The sequence below is a fragment of the Solea senegalensis genome, linkage group LG7 (assembly GCF_019176455.1).
Source record: "Solea senegalensis isolate Sse05_10M linkage group LG7, IFAPA_SoseM_1, whole genome shotgun sequence".
Taxonomy (NCBI): Eukaryota; Metazoa; Chordata; class Actinopteri; order Pleuronectiformes; family Soleidae; genus Solea; species Solea senegalensis.
The window spans coordinates 25991518-26006515 of NC_058027.1; the positions used below are offsets into that span (position 1 = coordinate 25991518).

The 14998-nt window shown below is 44.9% G+C and overlaps 2 protein-coding genes across 5 annotated transcripts; one reads left to right on the top strand and one right to left on the bottom strand.

Annotated features, from left to right (window-relative positions):
• Positions 1-22: 22 nt before the first annotated feature.
• LOC122772037 (uncharacterized protein KIAA0895-like) lies at positions 23-10947 on the bottom strand. 4 transcript variants are annotated; one of them, XM_044029669.1, is made up of 9 exons: positions 10747-10947; positions 8591-8776; positions 6533-6717; positions 5009-5736; positions 4780-4923; positions 4463-4595; positions 3896-4201; positions 3481-3578; positions 23-2461 (listed from the first exon to the last, which is right to left on the bottom strand). In XM_044029669.1, the coding sequence occupies exons 4-9, from the start codon at positions 5723-5725 to the stop codon at positions 2234-2236; spliced, it is 1626 nt and encodes a 541-aa protein (XP_043885604.1). In that variant the 5' UTR covers positions 5726-5736; positions 6533-6717; positions 8591-8776; positions 10747-10947; the 3' UTR covers positions 23-2233. The 4 variants fall into 4 exon arrangements, 3 of the variants coding, with proteins under 3 accessions (XP_043885604.1, XP_043885606.1, XP_043885605.1); XM_044029671.1 differs by having other exon boundaries at positions 23-3346; XR_006360731.1 differs by having other exon boundaries at positions 2400-2461; positions 3269-3578.
• A 21-nt stretch (positions 10948-10968) lies between these two features.
• On the top strand, positions 10969-13146 carry LOC122772038 (beta-1,3-galactosyltransferase 1-like). The gene is made up of 3 exons (XM_044029672.1): positions 10969-11002; positions 11124-11203; positions 11313-13146. The coding sequence occupies exons 2-3, from the start codon at positions 11124-11126 to the stop codon at positions 12610-12612; spliced, it is 1380 nt and encodes a 459-aa protein (XP_043885607.1). The 5' UTR covers positions 10969-11002; the 3' UTR covers positions 12613-13146.
• The last annotated feature ends 1852 nt before the right edge of the window (positions 13147-14998 follow it).

A 14998-nucleotide genomic window follows, 5' to 3' on the forward strand; every position in this document is an offset into this window, starting at 1 on the left:
GATAAACCAGACGTAGACGTTGTTTACTTTGTGCACAATTTAATAAATAAACCAGAGAATTGAAGGTGTTTTCCAGAACATAAAACACTTGTGCAACATTCGTGCGTATCAAACACTGTTGGTGCATTCGTTTTTGTTTTGGCGAGTCTGGGATGAACGATGGCCTGTCGCACACACGGTTTAAACAGGACTGCGTTTTCAGAGAAAATGGGTTTTAAATAGGGCTACAACTAACAATTTTCATCAAGTATTTTCTCGATCAATTAGTAGTTTGGTTCCGATGATCATCTCAGATGTCTTAGAATGATTCACATTTAAGAAGCTGAAAAATCTGAGAGCTTGTTTTAAAAATAATTAGGATTAATTAAGTTATCGAAAATTCTTGCAGCCCTAGTTTAAAATCTGCTACTGATTGGTAAAATGGCAAAATTGATCGTTTAACATGAACCATGTTGCTCTCGTGGACCCCATCTGTCTTGCATATGGAAGCCCAGTTACTAGAGTAAAAGAGAACCTCGTGTCGTACTTGTTTAAGCTCATAATTTACTTACCATGAGATATTTTCAACAATCATGGTTTGTTTTGGGTTTATTCCCTTTAACTGGAGACCTCGACCACTTGACAGAGTAGTGACACTGAAAACAAGGTGGGACGTGACAGACAAGCAAGAGTTCTGAGAATCTTTTTCACATTCAAGCTAACTTATAAGAAAGTGGATCTTTATTGCCTTATCCACACGGAAACAGATCAACACACCATTCCATGTGGATAAAAACTTCACGGATTTCTCTAAACCCAGTGCTAAGTTGTGTGTGTGTGTGTATATGATGTGATAACCTTCAGATCGTTGTATCACACAAGTGTTCACATTTTGTTTTAAGTGCTCGGGTTAAAAACTCGGGACTGTGGTTCTTATAAAGCCCACCACGTCCTCGACGACGAGGCCCACAATCACTTTAGAAATCTGAAGGTTAAAGGTCAACCGCGGTAAAAAGCAGCATACAAACACATGGCGAGCTACAGCTGATAATGCTCTATTAATTTGAAGGCACGCACAACAACAGCCCCGCCTCCTCCTCCTCCTCCTCCTGTGTCAAAAAACCAAACAACAAAAAATAGATGCCACTCTGGCACTTCAGCGCCAGGTTAAAGGAACAGTCAGACATTTTTGGGAAATAAGCGACTCCATTTTCTTTGCTGGAGCTGAAAGTAGAACTTTTTTTTTTTTTTCTCCCCCTACAGTACATTATTGTTATGACGCCACTGTAAACATCCACCTGTCCATTGTATGCTGCCATTTCCGGTCCACGCTGTGTTTTTCAGCCACTCATGTACTCGTGTGTGTGTGGCCCCTCAGTCAGACGGTCGTTTCCTCTTCCTCAATGACGACGTCATTGCTGCCTTCATCGGCTGGGACAATATATGATATGATTGCACATTGCGATAAAAAGTGCTCTTAACCCCCATCAGGCCGTCTGGATTTCTTTTCACACAAATTGTTAAATGAGTGAGTTCTTCTGGCCCTTTTTTGTCTAAGATAACAGTGCGGCTCAAACCTCGTCTTACGAATTTTACAATCGCAGCCTTCCCAAAATGCTTAACTGTTCCTGAAACGGTGCAAAACAAAAAAAGAGTTGGGTTTACTAGGACGGAGGTGGGAGGTCGGGGACACGTCACATGATCACAGTAGCAAACTGATCCAAAGACACCAAGGACACCTTTCAGACAGAAACGGCTGATGATCCGATTTAAACGGGAATATGTGACCGAGTCCAGTGGCACTTGACTTTGTTTTTTTTTTTACAGATTCAGGCCTGAGTTGTTTCTTCCCGTTTTCATTCTCTTTTTTTTTATGTGTGTCCTTGGTGTCCTTTTTTTATAATGCAAATAATCTACGATGTAAAAAAAAATGAAATAAAAGGTATAAAGCTAAAACCAGTGACATTCAGTCTGAAGTAAAAAAACAACAAAAGTACATAAATAAAGCTTTGTGAACACGTTTAAATATGTGTGTGAAATACTAGTCTACAGCTATAACGTCGGGTACATGTTAGCGTAGCAGTGTTGAGGTAACTGTATAGTGGGAGGGGCCTCTGTGACATGCATTAGACAACAGTGAAGCTAAGAGGTGTTTGTGTTTATGTCCCTTTTTGTTCGTGTTGTTCAAGTTTTACAGAAATCGCTGCTCGGAGCAAACTTCGTATCACCGAGTGGTTTTGTTTTGCTTTTTTCTTTACGTCACACATGGCGTCGACGGCGTGCCGGCGTCCTCCGCCTCCGTCCTCTCGGGTTCAGGCGGCCACGGCAGCAGGCGCCGCAGCGTCGAGTCGTCCAATTCGTTCACCGCGACGATGTGGTCCAGGTGCTGCAGGTACCGTTCTGGGTCTCGCATGAAGTGCGGGATTCTGGTCCTGGAGTGCGTCGCCAGAGGACGCAGCCTCGCCACGTCCTTGTACGACACCTGTGTGCGACGAAGAGGGCGGTTAAACTCGTGGACGCAAATGTATCGAGACCGTCTTCCTCTGCTGTTCTGAAAGAGTTTAATAGTTAGATCGTTTAAGCATGGAGCAATTTGCTTGAATCCTTACGTTTCAGGACAATAAATAGGAGTCGTTTCCTTTAAAACAATCAATGAGTTGTAACTCAGACAATGAAAATCCCATTTTTAAAGGATATCGGCTAAATATCACTTCCGTCTAATTTGTTCCACGTTGAATCTCGTTTGTGCGCGACATGTGACGTCACTCCCAGGTTTGACTTCCGATACACGGGAACGCACCGTAAACTAAACTCTCGTCAAAACAAGGACGGACAGTCCACGAACACATCGTAACATGACGTCATCAGGAAACATTTGAAACAGACAATCGTACCAACAACCATCTATAATCGCATCCACGCTAGCACTTGTGCGGTCACATGTCATTTATGAAAGTATATTTTAATGAAGGGTGCAAATAACTTTTATTTTCATAATCAATAAATTTGCTGATGTTTTCTTGAGTCATCAATTCTTTTTGGTCCAGGAATTGTCAGAAAATGTCCATCAGTGTTTCCCAAACCTCATAATGATTTGGCTTCAGGTTTGATTCCTTTGTTATTATTATTTCTTCTTTTGATTTAATGCTGTTTAAAACACGACATCGTCAATAAAGTAGAAACATACCTCGACTGTGTGAGAATAATATTGTTGATACTGTGATAGATCCGTGGGTTAACACACCATCACCATCACCAACATGTTCTGACTGAATGAAAATCCCCTCACCTGGTCAGTAACTGTGGTCACTACTGAGTCTGCCCTGCAGGGGGCAGCAGCTGCTCAGGAAGCTCCTTTACCTCTGATCTGTTAAAACTTTGTTCATGAATTTTAAGCAACAGCCTTGTGAAGTGTTCACTCTTTCATTTGATTATTCACTGAAGACCTGTTTCCTGAACGAGTGAATGAATGAATGAATGAACGAGTAGTGTCCCACTCACTTTTCCTAAAGACGTTAATATCTTGAAGTCGATGGACCTTCGATGGCGGAGAAGTTGCAGGATTCCGTCCAGGTAAACCTGATCTTTACTGAAGCAGCCTGACAACACACACACACACACACACTTAGTCAGTCCCTAAATCATGGGACACACTTCTAGTCTCTCCTCTTCCTGCTGTCTATCTGTCCCAAAAACACCCGTCTGTCTGTCCTAAAAACACCGGAGTGATTTACCCCGACTGACCGCTCCCATTTGTGGTAGTTTTACTGAGGTTTCTTAACCCGTGTGAATTAGCCATTAATATTACAGATGTCCTGAGGAGACGTGACTCTCCGTGTAAAACTGATAGATAACAGATGTAAAACTACGATGGCCATAAAGACCTGTGTGTGTGTGTGTGTGTGTGTTGGTTCACCGGGCTGCGACGTGTCCGTCTGTCCTCTCTTGGCTCTCAGACAGTACTCCCAGCGGACGTCGGGGTTCTGGACGAAGCGTGCGATGTGACTGAAGAGCTGGCTGAAGCTCATGCTGGCAGCGTGGTAGACGGTGTAGTAGAGCAGAGCTGCTCGCCACAGATACGGCTGCTTCCTCAGCAGGACGCTGTGCAGGCTGGCCAGGCCTTCCTCTGTAGGGTTGGCCGGTTTGAGGCCAAACTGCTTCCTGCCGTCTGCGCTGGCCCACGGCTGCAGACTGTTGTTGACACCTCGCAGGTAATGTGTCCCTGAAAGACGACAAACGTCCACAGCTATATTTGACATGAAGACATACAAGGACCACACAATCTGGTCAGTCTGCATGTTCTCCACGTGTGTGCGTCGGTTTACTCTGGGTTCTCCACGTTCCTCCCCCTATCCACCACATGAGGATTTTCTAGATATCAAACAGTCTAGGAGTTACGGTAATGAGACGTGCGCATGCCAAACCCTGTCAGTCACGCCAGGACGGTGCGAAGGGTGCGAAGGGTCTGTGAGCTGCAGCGTACCTATCTCATGCCTCAGCATCCCCTCCAGCCAGTGCTGCCGAGCTCCAGCCAAGTTAATGGTCAGAGTGGGACGACAGCTCTCCACCACCATCACTGCCTGAGACAGCAGCTCATCAGACAGACGCACGACGACCTTCAAAACACACAGGAGCTGGTATTATGGTCTGTATTTGTAAAGGATTGAGCCACCGTGGCTCTTTACTTCTAAAGCTTAAGCACATTTTATATCAGAAAATGACTTTTGATGCAGTAAATGTCATATACTTAAAGACTTTTACATTATAAAAATCATTTTCTGCTAAGATACTTTTACTCACCTCTCCCACGCAGCCTTCTTTCTGCAGATATTTGCGAACCGCAGCCCAGATCTGACTTTTAGAGAGCACGTTTCCACCGGTCACCACCTCAAAGTTCTCATAAGAGCCAAACTTCCTCAGGACGCACTCCATGATTCCAACCGCCTGCGGGGGAAAACACAGAGACACCACCATCACTATCATCTTCATCAGCCGTGACATGGCTTCATCCTGACAGGCCACACCGTACCTGCTCGAGGAACAGGCCTGAGCCCTCGCGGTACTTCTCCAGCACAGACCTCGGCTCAGGTTGAGTGTACTCAAACTGGGGCTCGTACTTGAAATCCGACTGGAAGAAAGCCTGCTTCTCCTGCTCCAGGTTCAGAGGCCTCAGGGCGACGAGCAGGCAGGACCTGACGGGTGCGGGCTGCGACGTAGCCCCCGTCCCTTTAGCGATGTGCGGGAGCGAGGTGGCAGGTCGCATTTGCCCCTTGCTTGCCCGGAGCCCCAGGGAGTAGTTTACCGAGCAGGTGCTCTCACTGCGCCGCATCCATCCACCTGCACCCAGACTGGGGCTGGTCAGGCTGCGAGCTGGAGGTGAGGGAGCAGCAGAGCCGCTGCGCCAAGGAGGCCGCCTGTCCGCCATCTGCTCCTGAGACCCTCGCAGGCTCCTGGGGGTCATCTCCAGGCTGAGGGGACGGCGAAGCGGGGGTCTGGGTGTGGCGCCAACTTTTAACGATGCCCTCTTCTCCACTGGACTGTGGTGGGTCTGGGCTGGGAGCCCGTTGTGGGACACCTTCTCTTTCTTCGCTGCATTGCTCTTCTTGGACGGTGTTCTGGTTGTTGCAGAAGGGCTGGTGGGTTTGAGTGGATCTGCTCTGACATCCGGCTCCAACGGGTCTCTGCAGCTGCCGATGTGTTCGCCCTCGACCCGATCCATGGCGACTTCACCTGAGTCCAGCACCATCACCACAGATGCTTGTGTGTCGGAGAAGGAAAATCAGGGCAATTATCACTCTCCGATTAATTACAACATTACACAAACACCGCCTGGTGCGGCACGTCTCGACTCATCGCGACTCATCGCGGTTTGATTTTCAGCAGTGCTGTCGCTAAATACACCAGACTTTTCATTTTAGACATGTCCTTCCAAACATGTTGATGTTAACACATTTAAGTCTTTTTAACTCATCTACAGTTCGGCATCGTTCGCTTTGATTCTTGTGTCGGACGTCGCACTCATGACTCTTCCAGTGACGACACTCTCTGACCAATCAGTGGCCGGCGGTCTGTTGACGTCAGCTCACTCGGAACCTCGACAGAGCAGGTACTAAAAAAACCACCAGGTACTATCACTGATGGAAAAGCAAAAAAAAAAAACAACCTGTGCCGAGCTGAGCCGTGCCGGTACCATGTAGTGGAAGAAGAAATCCCTGTTTTGACGTGGTATGTGTTATTAAGCACATTTGTTTTTATCTGAAATCTCTGAATCTCTTATGAAATGAAAAGGGGGCCCTAAACACAATGCTCTGCCCCCCCGGTCCACCTCCCGAGGTGTGTCCTGCCGGGAAGTTGAAGCTGAGAGACAATAGAAGGCGGGTCAGGCGGACACATGTCACTTTATGTTAGGTGGAGACTTGAGTCAACAGCACGTGCAAACACTGGTTACAAATGTGTGTGTGTGCGCAGGATGTGAACGCGATAAAGCTAATTCGTGAAATGATTTCACAATCTGTACAACAACAACAAACACAAAAGTCACACGAACACCAACCTGCTGCAGTCCCGGGACCTCCGTACCGCCTCACTCCGCCATGACGCCCAAAGCTCCGCACTCAGGAGCCAGGCAGGAGCCGTGTAGCTGTTTCTTCCGCCGGCGGATGACAGTCATCCGCGGGTAGCGGCTCACGGAGCAGCGGGGGGAGGGAGCTCGGACTCGGCCACACAGCGGCGGCTGAGCTGGAAGATATGACGTCAGACGTTACCTCGTAACGTGCCCTCCTGCGTCATCACGTACAACCGGAAAAGGAAGTTAAAGGAATTTTGGGGGGAGGGGGAAGTGGAAGGTGGGATAAATGGATGATTGATAGATGGATAGATAAATAGAGAGAAAGCCATAGATAGATAGATAGATAGATAGATAGATAGATTTAAGCTAACAGATAGTTAGATAGCTTTCCAGGGCGGTGTTTGTAATCAGCCCAAATGATCTTAAAAGTTGGAGTGTGGTCCATTTGGGAAAGCAGACCAGGATCAGGATCCTGTGTGAACCTGAGTAGCTATTGTGTATGATATTTATTTAACCTTTCTCTATTGTTCCTTATTAGTTCTGACTCCAAGCCCGAGACGACCAACCTGGAACCAAGTCAAAATAAATAAAGTCAATGGTACAAGACTGTTTCCTCTCATAGTCACAGCGACTCCCGACGCTCATTTGCTTTTCCCTTTGATGTTAGTTTAAGCTGGCGTTAGTCTGACTAAAACTGGACAGTTAAAATACATATGAACATGTAAGTCTAAAACTAAAATTATATTCAATCAAATATCGCAAAGTCAGACTAAAACAGCCACATACTGGGATGAGGAGTCGAGCTCCACAGCTAATACCTGATATGATAAAAAGAAGAAGTAAATGTGTCATCCAACTGTGTGGGAGAAGTCCAAAGGTTACACTCTCTGTTTGTAATCAGCAGAAATGTGTTTGAAAATGTTTGGCGCTCAGTTCCCTGTGTTGGGGTGTGGTCCGTATGGGAAAGCAGAGCAGCTGTCGTGTAGGAGATTAAGTCGAGCCAAATAAAACACAATCCTCCCCGTGAGATGGTGACACATGGTTCAGCCCGGTCATCTGGCTGCAGCATTTCAGGTGTCCTCAGCCTCCAGCCACAACTTTGAATGAAGCAGGAAGAGGCCGCCCATGACCCAGGTAACTCAAAACACAAATATTCACCTTACGACAACTCAAGGGTTTCCGTTGGAGGCTTTTGTTCTCCTTACTCGTCCTGTTGACGACACCCATGCATGCTTTCACGATTCATTAGGTTGTGTTGCTGCTCTTGTTTCCATGTGTGTGGATTTTTAAATGCAACTTTCTGCGGCTTAAGGGAGAACATTTTACTAAGAAACCTTGACTTAAAACCTTAAGTGTCTTTTACCTTTTTTAGATGAAGCTGACTATAATTTAACACACACCTTTGTTTGTAATTGTTACTGGTCATAAAAGCTGAAAGTGAGCCGTTATAAGTTAAAACAAATTTAGATTATTTTTCATAAAATTGAATTGTCTTATGCGTGTGTTGTTTTAAAATAAAACGAAGAAAATTGACCCAGAAAATACCTCATGACCAAACACACAAAAAAAAGACGTGGCTTTAGTTTCATTTGTGTTTGTGTTGAGGAAACTTGGCCTCATCAGTGTGTGGGTCCACAGATACACGCAGACTCTCTCCTGTTCTTTAAAACAAGTTTGTCAGGTTTATTTTTTTATCCCGCAGATCAGTTTTCAACTGACTGAGGACATCCATGGTTCCTGTCTCACCCTCCAGGCTTTGTGTCTGTGGTCTGCCATGCTCTTAAACAAGTCCGACTTTCCACGTTTGTCCAGTGAAGACGCACTTGTTGTTTAACCCTTAGAACACCGAGCATTTAGCACCTTTTTTTTCCCCTTTACTGTATGAAAACATAGACAGAGGCTATAAGAATGTGCAGTACAGAGTGTCATGAAACACAAAAGTGAAACTAAAATAAAACAAGTAAAAAGTTAGGATGAAATATAACGCACAAGATTAACACAGTATGTGGAGGTTCAAATCAAACATAGTGGTACTTTACTTACTCTTTGTCGCTGACATTGTTGGGTTCTTTGTCGCGATCAAAGATCCACCAAAGGTTCTGCGGAGCGTCCCAGACACCAAATGTCTTTGGACCTCCAAATCCAAAGCCGTTTAACGAGTGGTTGTATTGTTTGCTGCTACCACTCCCAACAGTCCAGAGGAAATAAAACAATGATGTTTGCTTTGCTCTGGGGAGAGAAAAATTCCATTAAAATGCTGTGAACTAAACAAAGAATCAGGTGATCAGCTCCACATGGTTCTCCCTGTCTGTGCTTCGATCTCGTAAATCCAACGTCGGGTTCTTGTTAAACATCAAGATAAGACATTTTATGAAGGTTATCATAGAAAAGAGAAAGTGCTCCAGGCTCCTCTCGACTTACAGTAGATGACAAATAACAGAAAAGCAGTGCATACATTTCTCAAGAAGGTTTTTTTGCACTTCGAATTATCTTTGTCCTACTAAGATATTCCAGTTTACTATTAAACTTGAATGACATTTCTGCTCCTGGTTTCTGAGTAAGAAATCCTTTAGCTATAAATCAGATCTTTAAAATAAAGGTTTCTTAACATGAAATCATTCCTCTTTAGCTTGTTGTTGGTGTGTTTTTAACTGGTTTGAAGAATTCTGGCCAAGCAACATCAGCACCTAAGCCTCAAAATGTCCGTCTGCACCAGAAAATGTCCTGTAACTAAGTGCTTTGGACCGTTTTTCCAGAATAACTTTCAATATCTGAGAGTTATTTACAATTTACCGCATGTTAAAATAGTGTATTAACAATAAAGTTTTTTTTGTTTTTTTTTTGCGTAATTAACCCTTTAACATCGAGCGTGTTAAAGGGTTCAAACGAAAGGTTATGATAATGGATATTATAATGAACAATGATTAAAATAACTATTGTAAGTAGAACTGCACTCCAGTCGTGAAAGGGCGCAACTTGTCATATCCGATGAAATTTCACGTAGTTCTGTTTACGTTAAAGCTTTTCAAAAAAGGGGAATTTTAAAGTAGTTTTCCTGCCATTGTAACGTCAACTTTGTGGGAGCGTTGAGGCCACGCCTTTTAATCATCAAAATGGCCGACCTCTGGGTGGTAAAAATCCAACTGTGTGCGAATTAGACACGATTAGAAAAGATCAATTAAGGCAGTTTTGGCCACTTTCCCTCGTGTCAAACTTTTCTAAAAGAATTCCACAAGAAACTTTGGAGTAAGCCCGACAAACTCGTCATATTTCACCCCAATCTGAACACTTTTGTCTGACCATGACCCAACGTCTGAGGGCGCTATAGAGCCCTGGGACTATGAACAGGTTTGTGACCTGTGTGTTTTTCTGCCTACCAGACGTCCATGTCAAATTTCAAGAGTTTTTATGCACATTAAAAAAGTACCGGAAAGCCACACATATTATTATTATTATTATTATTATTATTATTATTATTATTATAATAATGTGGAGGATAATGTAGTTCGGTAATGTGACCTTGTTACACCGAAACTTAAAGGGCAGCTTCTAAAACGGACACATCCATCCAACTGCTGGATGTTTTCCAATTCCTTTTTGTCCACCATTGCTGTCAAATATCTAAAAACATAACGTCAGAGAGGCAACGCCCCATTTCTGTCCTTGTGAGAATATTTAATTCAATCAAAGGCTGAAGGCCAACAGTTAACTACTTCAACGGTTAATAAATGACATTGGAGCAAGTGTCAAATCTTGCATCAATCACCCGGCCTAACCCTAACCCTAACCTTAAACCAACTTAACTCAGGTTCCTTGCCAGGGGCCGTTTCAGGCCCTAATGAAAGACGAGGGAATAAAGATGCTCCGGACTCCACTCGAGACGAGATATGAAGTTTGTGATGGGTGTGGTTTTCAAAGTATGAACACAATTTAGAAGCGAAGCGCTGCCTTCTTTAACTTCACCACAAACCTAAGCACAACAAAATCAAACCTCCTCTCAAGGCACCACGACATAAGTCCTGTGTAAACATCACACACACACACACACACACACACTCCTCTGTGGAGAACCTTCATTGGCTGGGAGCCACATAATCCAAAGGGGAGGAGCAAACAAAGGTGTGTCTTCCTGCAAAAATAAACCACCTCACACACACACACACACACACACACACACACACACACAGTGCTATGGTTACCTGAGTGAGGAACTCTCCACACTGCTTCAGTGTCGCGCTGGAACATGTCACAGGGACGTCGGGGACATTTGGACACAAACATGTTCATGCCTCGCGCTGCTTTTTTGACACCTGAGAGAAACTGAATCCTGCCATGAATTTTTCAGAGGAGTAACGTCTGCTCTTCTTCTTCTTCTTCTTCTTCTTCTTCTTCTTCTTCTTCTACAGCAGCACACCTGTCTGGAAGAACACACACACACACACACCCTGGGATTAGGTACGTGAAGGACTTTGACTCTGTGATAAATAATTGTGCGACTGCTGCTGTGGTTCCTCTCTGATTTGTCGCTTGTTGTCATGTGACTCGTGTTTCCCTCTTATTCATTTTCTCACTACAGATGAAAAGCATCAAACCTCCATTTGACAGACAGGGAAGTTCCAACATGCTGGAGAGTGTGAGGACGACAGGGGGACAAAGGTGTGTGTGTGTGTGTGTGTGTGTGTGTGATTCTGGATCCTTTTTTTTTTATTTAGTTTTTTTTTTTAAAAAGCAAAAAACAAACCAGGAAATGAATGTCTGATTTCAGCCAAAGACTGACGGACACAGTGAAGCCAGTGGACGACGACGACAGCAGCAGCAGCAGCAGCAGCAGGAGGTGGTGCTGCAGCTCCCGACGTCGCAGTTTTTTATTTGTTCTGGTGTTTTCGGGCGTCGTTTTCATCATTTACTACACCAACATCATGGGAATGGCGATGGACTGGAACCCTGATTGGTGGCTGCAACATCCGGCAAACTCCACCACTCACAGGTGGTTGGTTCCTTCAGAGACGCTGAACATGGACGAGGCTTTAGCCGAAATGCTAAATTCCAGCATCACAACCACCAGCAGAACCAGTGCTACCACGAGCACCGTCAACAGCAACAGCAACAGCAACAACAACAACAGCAGCAGCAGCAGCAGCAGCAGCAGCGTCAGTGTCACTGTCCCCGCTGAGACCAACCAATCCAACAATGACTCAGTGCCAACAACCCCGCCTCCTTATGTGTCTCCAGGTCCATATTTGGTGGAATATCCCTACCAGTATCACTTCATCATGAATGAGCCGCAGAAATGTGCAGAGCAGAAGCCTTTCGTGGTTCTGATGGTCCCTGTGGCGCCACAGAACAGGGCCGATCGAGACGTCGTCCGTAAAACATGGGGAAGTGAAAGTGTGGTACTGGACAAAGTGGTGACGGTGATCTTCCAGCTGGGGCTGTACACTGGAGAGGGAGGCGAGCAGCTCCGAGAACAGCTGCTGCAGGAGAGCAAAGAGCACCGGGACCTGATCCAGAGCGACTTCGTGGACTGCTACAAGAACCTGACCATCAAGACCATGGTGATGATGGAGTGGCTGGACGCCTACTGCTCCAACGCCTCGTACGCCATGAAGATCGATTCGGACATGTTCCTGAATGTTCCCAGACTCGTCACGATGTTGTCCAACGCTCCAAAATCAAACTACATGACGGGACTTGTGGCGAACGGTGGTCAAGTTCTTAGAGATCCAAATTCAAAATGGTTCCTTCCCCACGAGGTTTTCCCAAGGTCATATTACCCGCGCTATGCTCTGGGTCTTGGCTACGTCCTCACTTTGGACCTCCCGAAAAAGCTGCTGGAGGGAGCCAAACATGTCAAAGCGGTCTACATTGAAGACGTGTATTTGGGCTTGTGCATGGAGCACCTGGGCATCAACCCCACTGACCCCCCAGACTGGAACTATTTTCACGTCTTTGCTGTTCCGTACAATCGCTGCACTTTCTCCAAAATAGTCGCCACAACAACGTTTGCCGACGCCGATCGCGTGGCGATGTGGGCCGACTTTACAAAGCCGGGTCCGTACTGCTGACGCGTGAGAGCTGGACGCGGTGAAGACGTCGGCTCAAAGCTTCTCAGGTCTGTTTACCGAACTCTTCCACCCACACAACAGTTTGTAATAGATCTGCCTCCAGCTCAGGGCATTGTTTGAAGGAGCGTTGTTTTAAATCCAGTATTTTTACAGCACAGAAAGGAAAGGGCTACAATAAAATATGTATTTATGACGAATATAAAGCTGCAGTTTTTTTAGTTTTCAAGAACCTCTGCGTTGGCAGATTGTTGTGCTGTGCGGCCACGGCGGCACACGGAGCCTCAGGTTAGCCAGCACCTCCCGTTGACGATGAAGGACACTGTACAGTAGAATTGGTTGATAGTTAAGACGACGGTTGTGGCGGCAGCCGGAGACGCAGAAGGAAATGAAGCTTTATGTGATGAACTAATGTGACCGTGACTACAGAGAGATGCGTTCTAATGTATGTAAAGTGTACAGTAAGTCTCTCCATGATGTATACATTTCAGAGGTGGTTCTACAGGGGATGTTTAATAAATGGGTCTGTCAAACACACTATGTATTTTCATTCCTTCATTTCAGACGTTCAATAGAATTGAGAATGTGTCGCATTTAAAATGACTTTATTTCTTTCGCTTGTTGATTCACAACGTTTTCAAAAAGTGACGGTGGAGGACGTGACGTTCCATTGTTGACGCGGTCGTCAGCCGTTAGACGAGTTCTGATCTGATCTGTTCTCTCTGTTTTGTATGCGAGGATTTTTAAAGAACTACTGTGACCAAGTCACGATATTTATAACTGTGGCAAATGTATGTGTAAAACATCAATGTCATTTACAACGGATTGGTTTCGGTGGGGGCCCAAAAAAAAATGTCTTGCGACCCATCTGTGGGTCCCGACCCAGTGTTTGAGAATGAAAGGTTATTGATGGGACTTAGAACATGACACGGTAGCTGCTCCAAGTATTTCAGAAACTGCTGATCTTTGGTCGGTCTATTGATCGATCGTAAACTCGGTCATTTCAAATAATTTAACGGGTTAAAAAAAAAAAATAAATAAAATAACGCCGTTAACGTTGTTTGTTTACTCCCGGTGGCGGCGTGGTCACGTGCGCAGGCAAACCGAGCCACGATGGACGCACTTTTAGGCGGAAGGTTTCATTTTAAAAAGTTACCCGGCGCGTGTGTGTCTCCGTCTGTCCCTCTGTCTGTCTCTCTGTCTCACAGCTCTGAACAGAGCATGATGTCCGACCTTGAATCGATCACCCACCACTTATATCTGTGATTGTGTGTTTCTCTGTAAAGATTTACTAACATGTTTAAAACCTCAAGAAGCCTTTTTTGGTGCCAAATTTGTTAGAATTTGGAGAGAAACTGTGTTTAAAGTTTAAAGAAAGCCATTGAATTTAAATGTACTGTGTGTGTATATATTGTGTAAATTCTCCATTCATTCCCATGACTTTATTCCCGTAAATGTACGGCTTTGTGGAAGTTTCAAGAATAAAGGTGTAAATTTACGACTTTGTTAAAACAAGGGCCGTGGAGCATTTTGTGGAATTGTACTTAAGAATAGTTTCACAATCATGGAGATACTTCGTCTTTGGCACATCAGCATCACAGTGTCAGTATCAGGTCTTTCAGTATAGTATAAGTATATGCAAGAAAATATATGCATATGTACACACGTGTGGGTGTGTGTATGTATGTATATACATATACACACACAGTATATGGGTATGTATATATACACAGTGTATATATATATATATATATATGTATGCACGCACACACCTCTCTGTGGAGAACCTTCATTGGCAGGGAGCCACATAAACAAACACAGGTGCATCTTCCATGCAGGTAAAAACACACACACACACACACACACACACACACACACACACACACACACACACACACACACACACACACACACACACACACACACACACACACACACACACACACACACACACACACACACACACACACACACACACACACACACACACACACACACACGGTTCTTGAGTCCGTCCTCAACATGTGACAAAGTAGTTCTGGAGTTGAACTTTAAATATGTTCCAGCCTTAAAAGGAAACACTGAAACAAGATGCTGCTGCTGCGTTTTTTTTTTATGTCTTCCTCTTTAAAGCAGGGGGCGACCGTTCTGTCCCACCAGGCCTGTTCAGACAGACAGACACGTCACCCTGTGTGACCAGCTACAGCCTGACTGCAGGAACGAGAGGTGACATGTCAGTCTGTCTGTCTTTCATACTGAAAAGGGTGTGTGTGTTTTTTGTCATCACTTTTTCACTGATGACATTACGAGTGTGTTTCGGTCACTTAACGAGGAAAACGCACACGATCTGTTTGTAATAAAATCACAGTTTTTACACATCAAGTAAAAA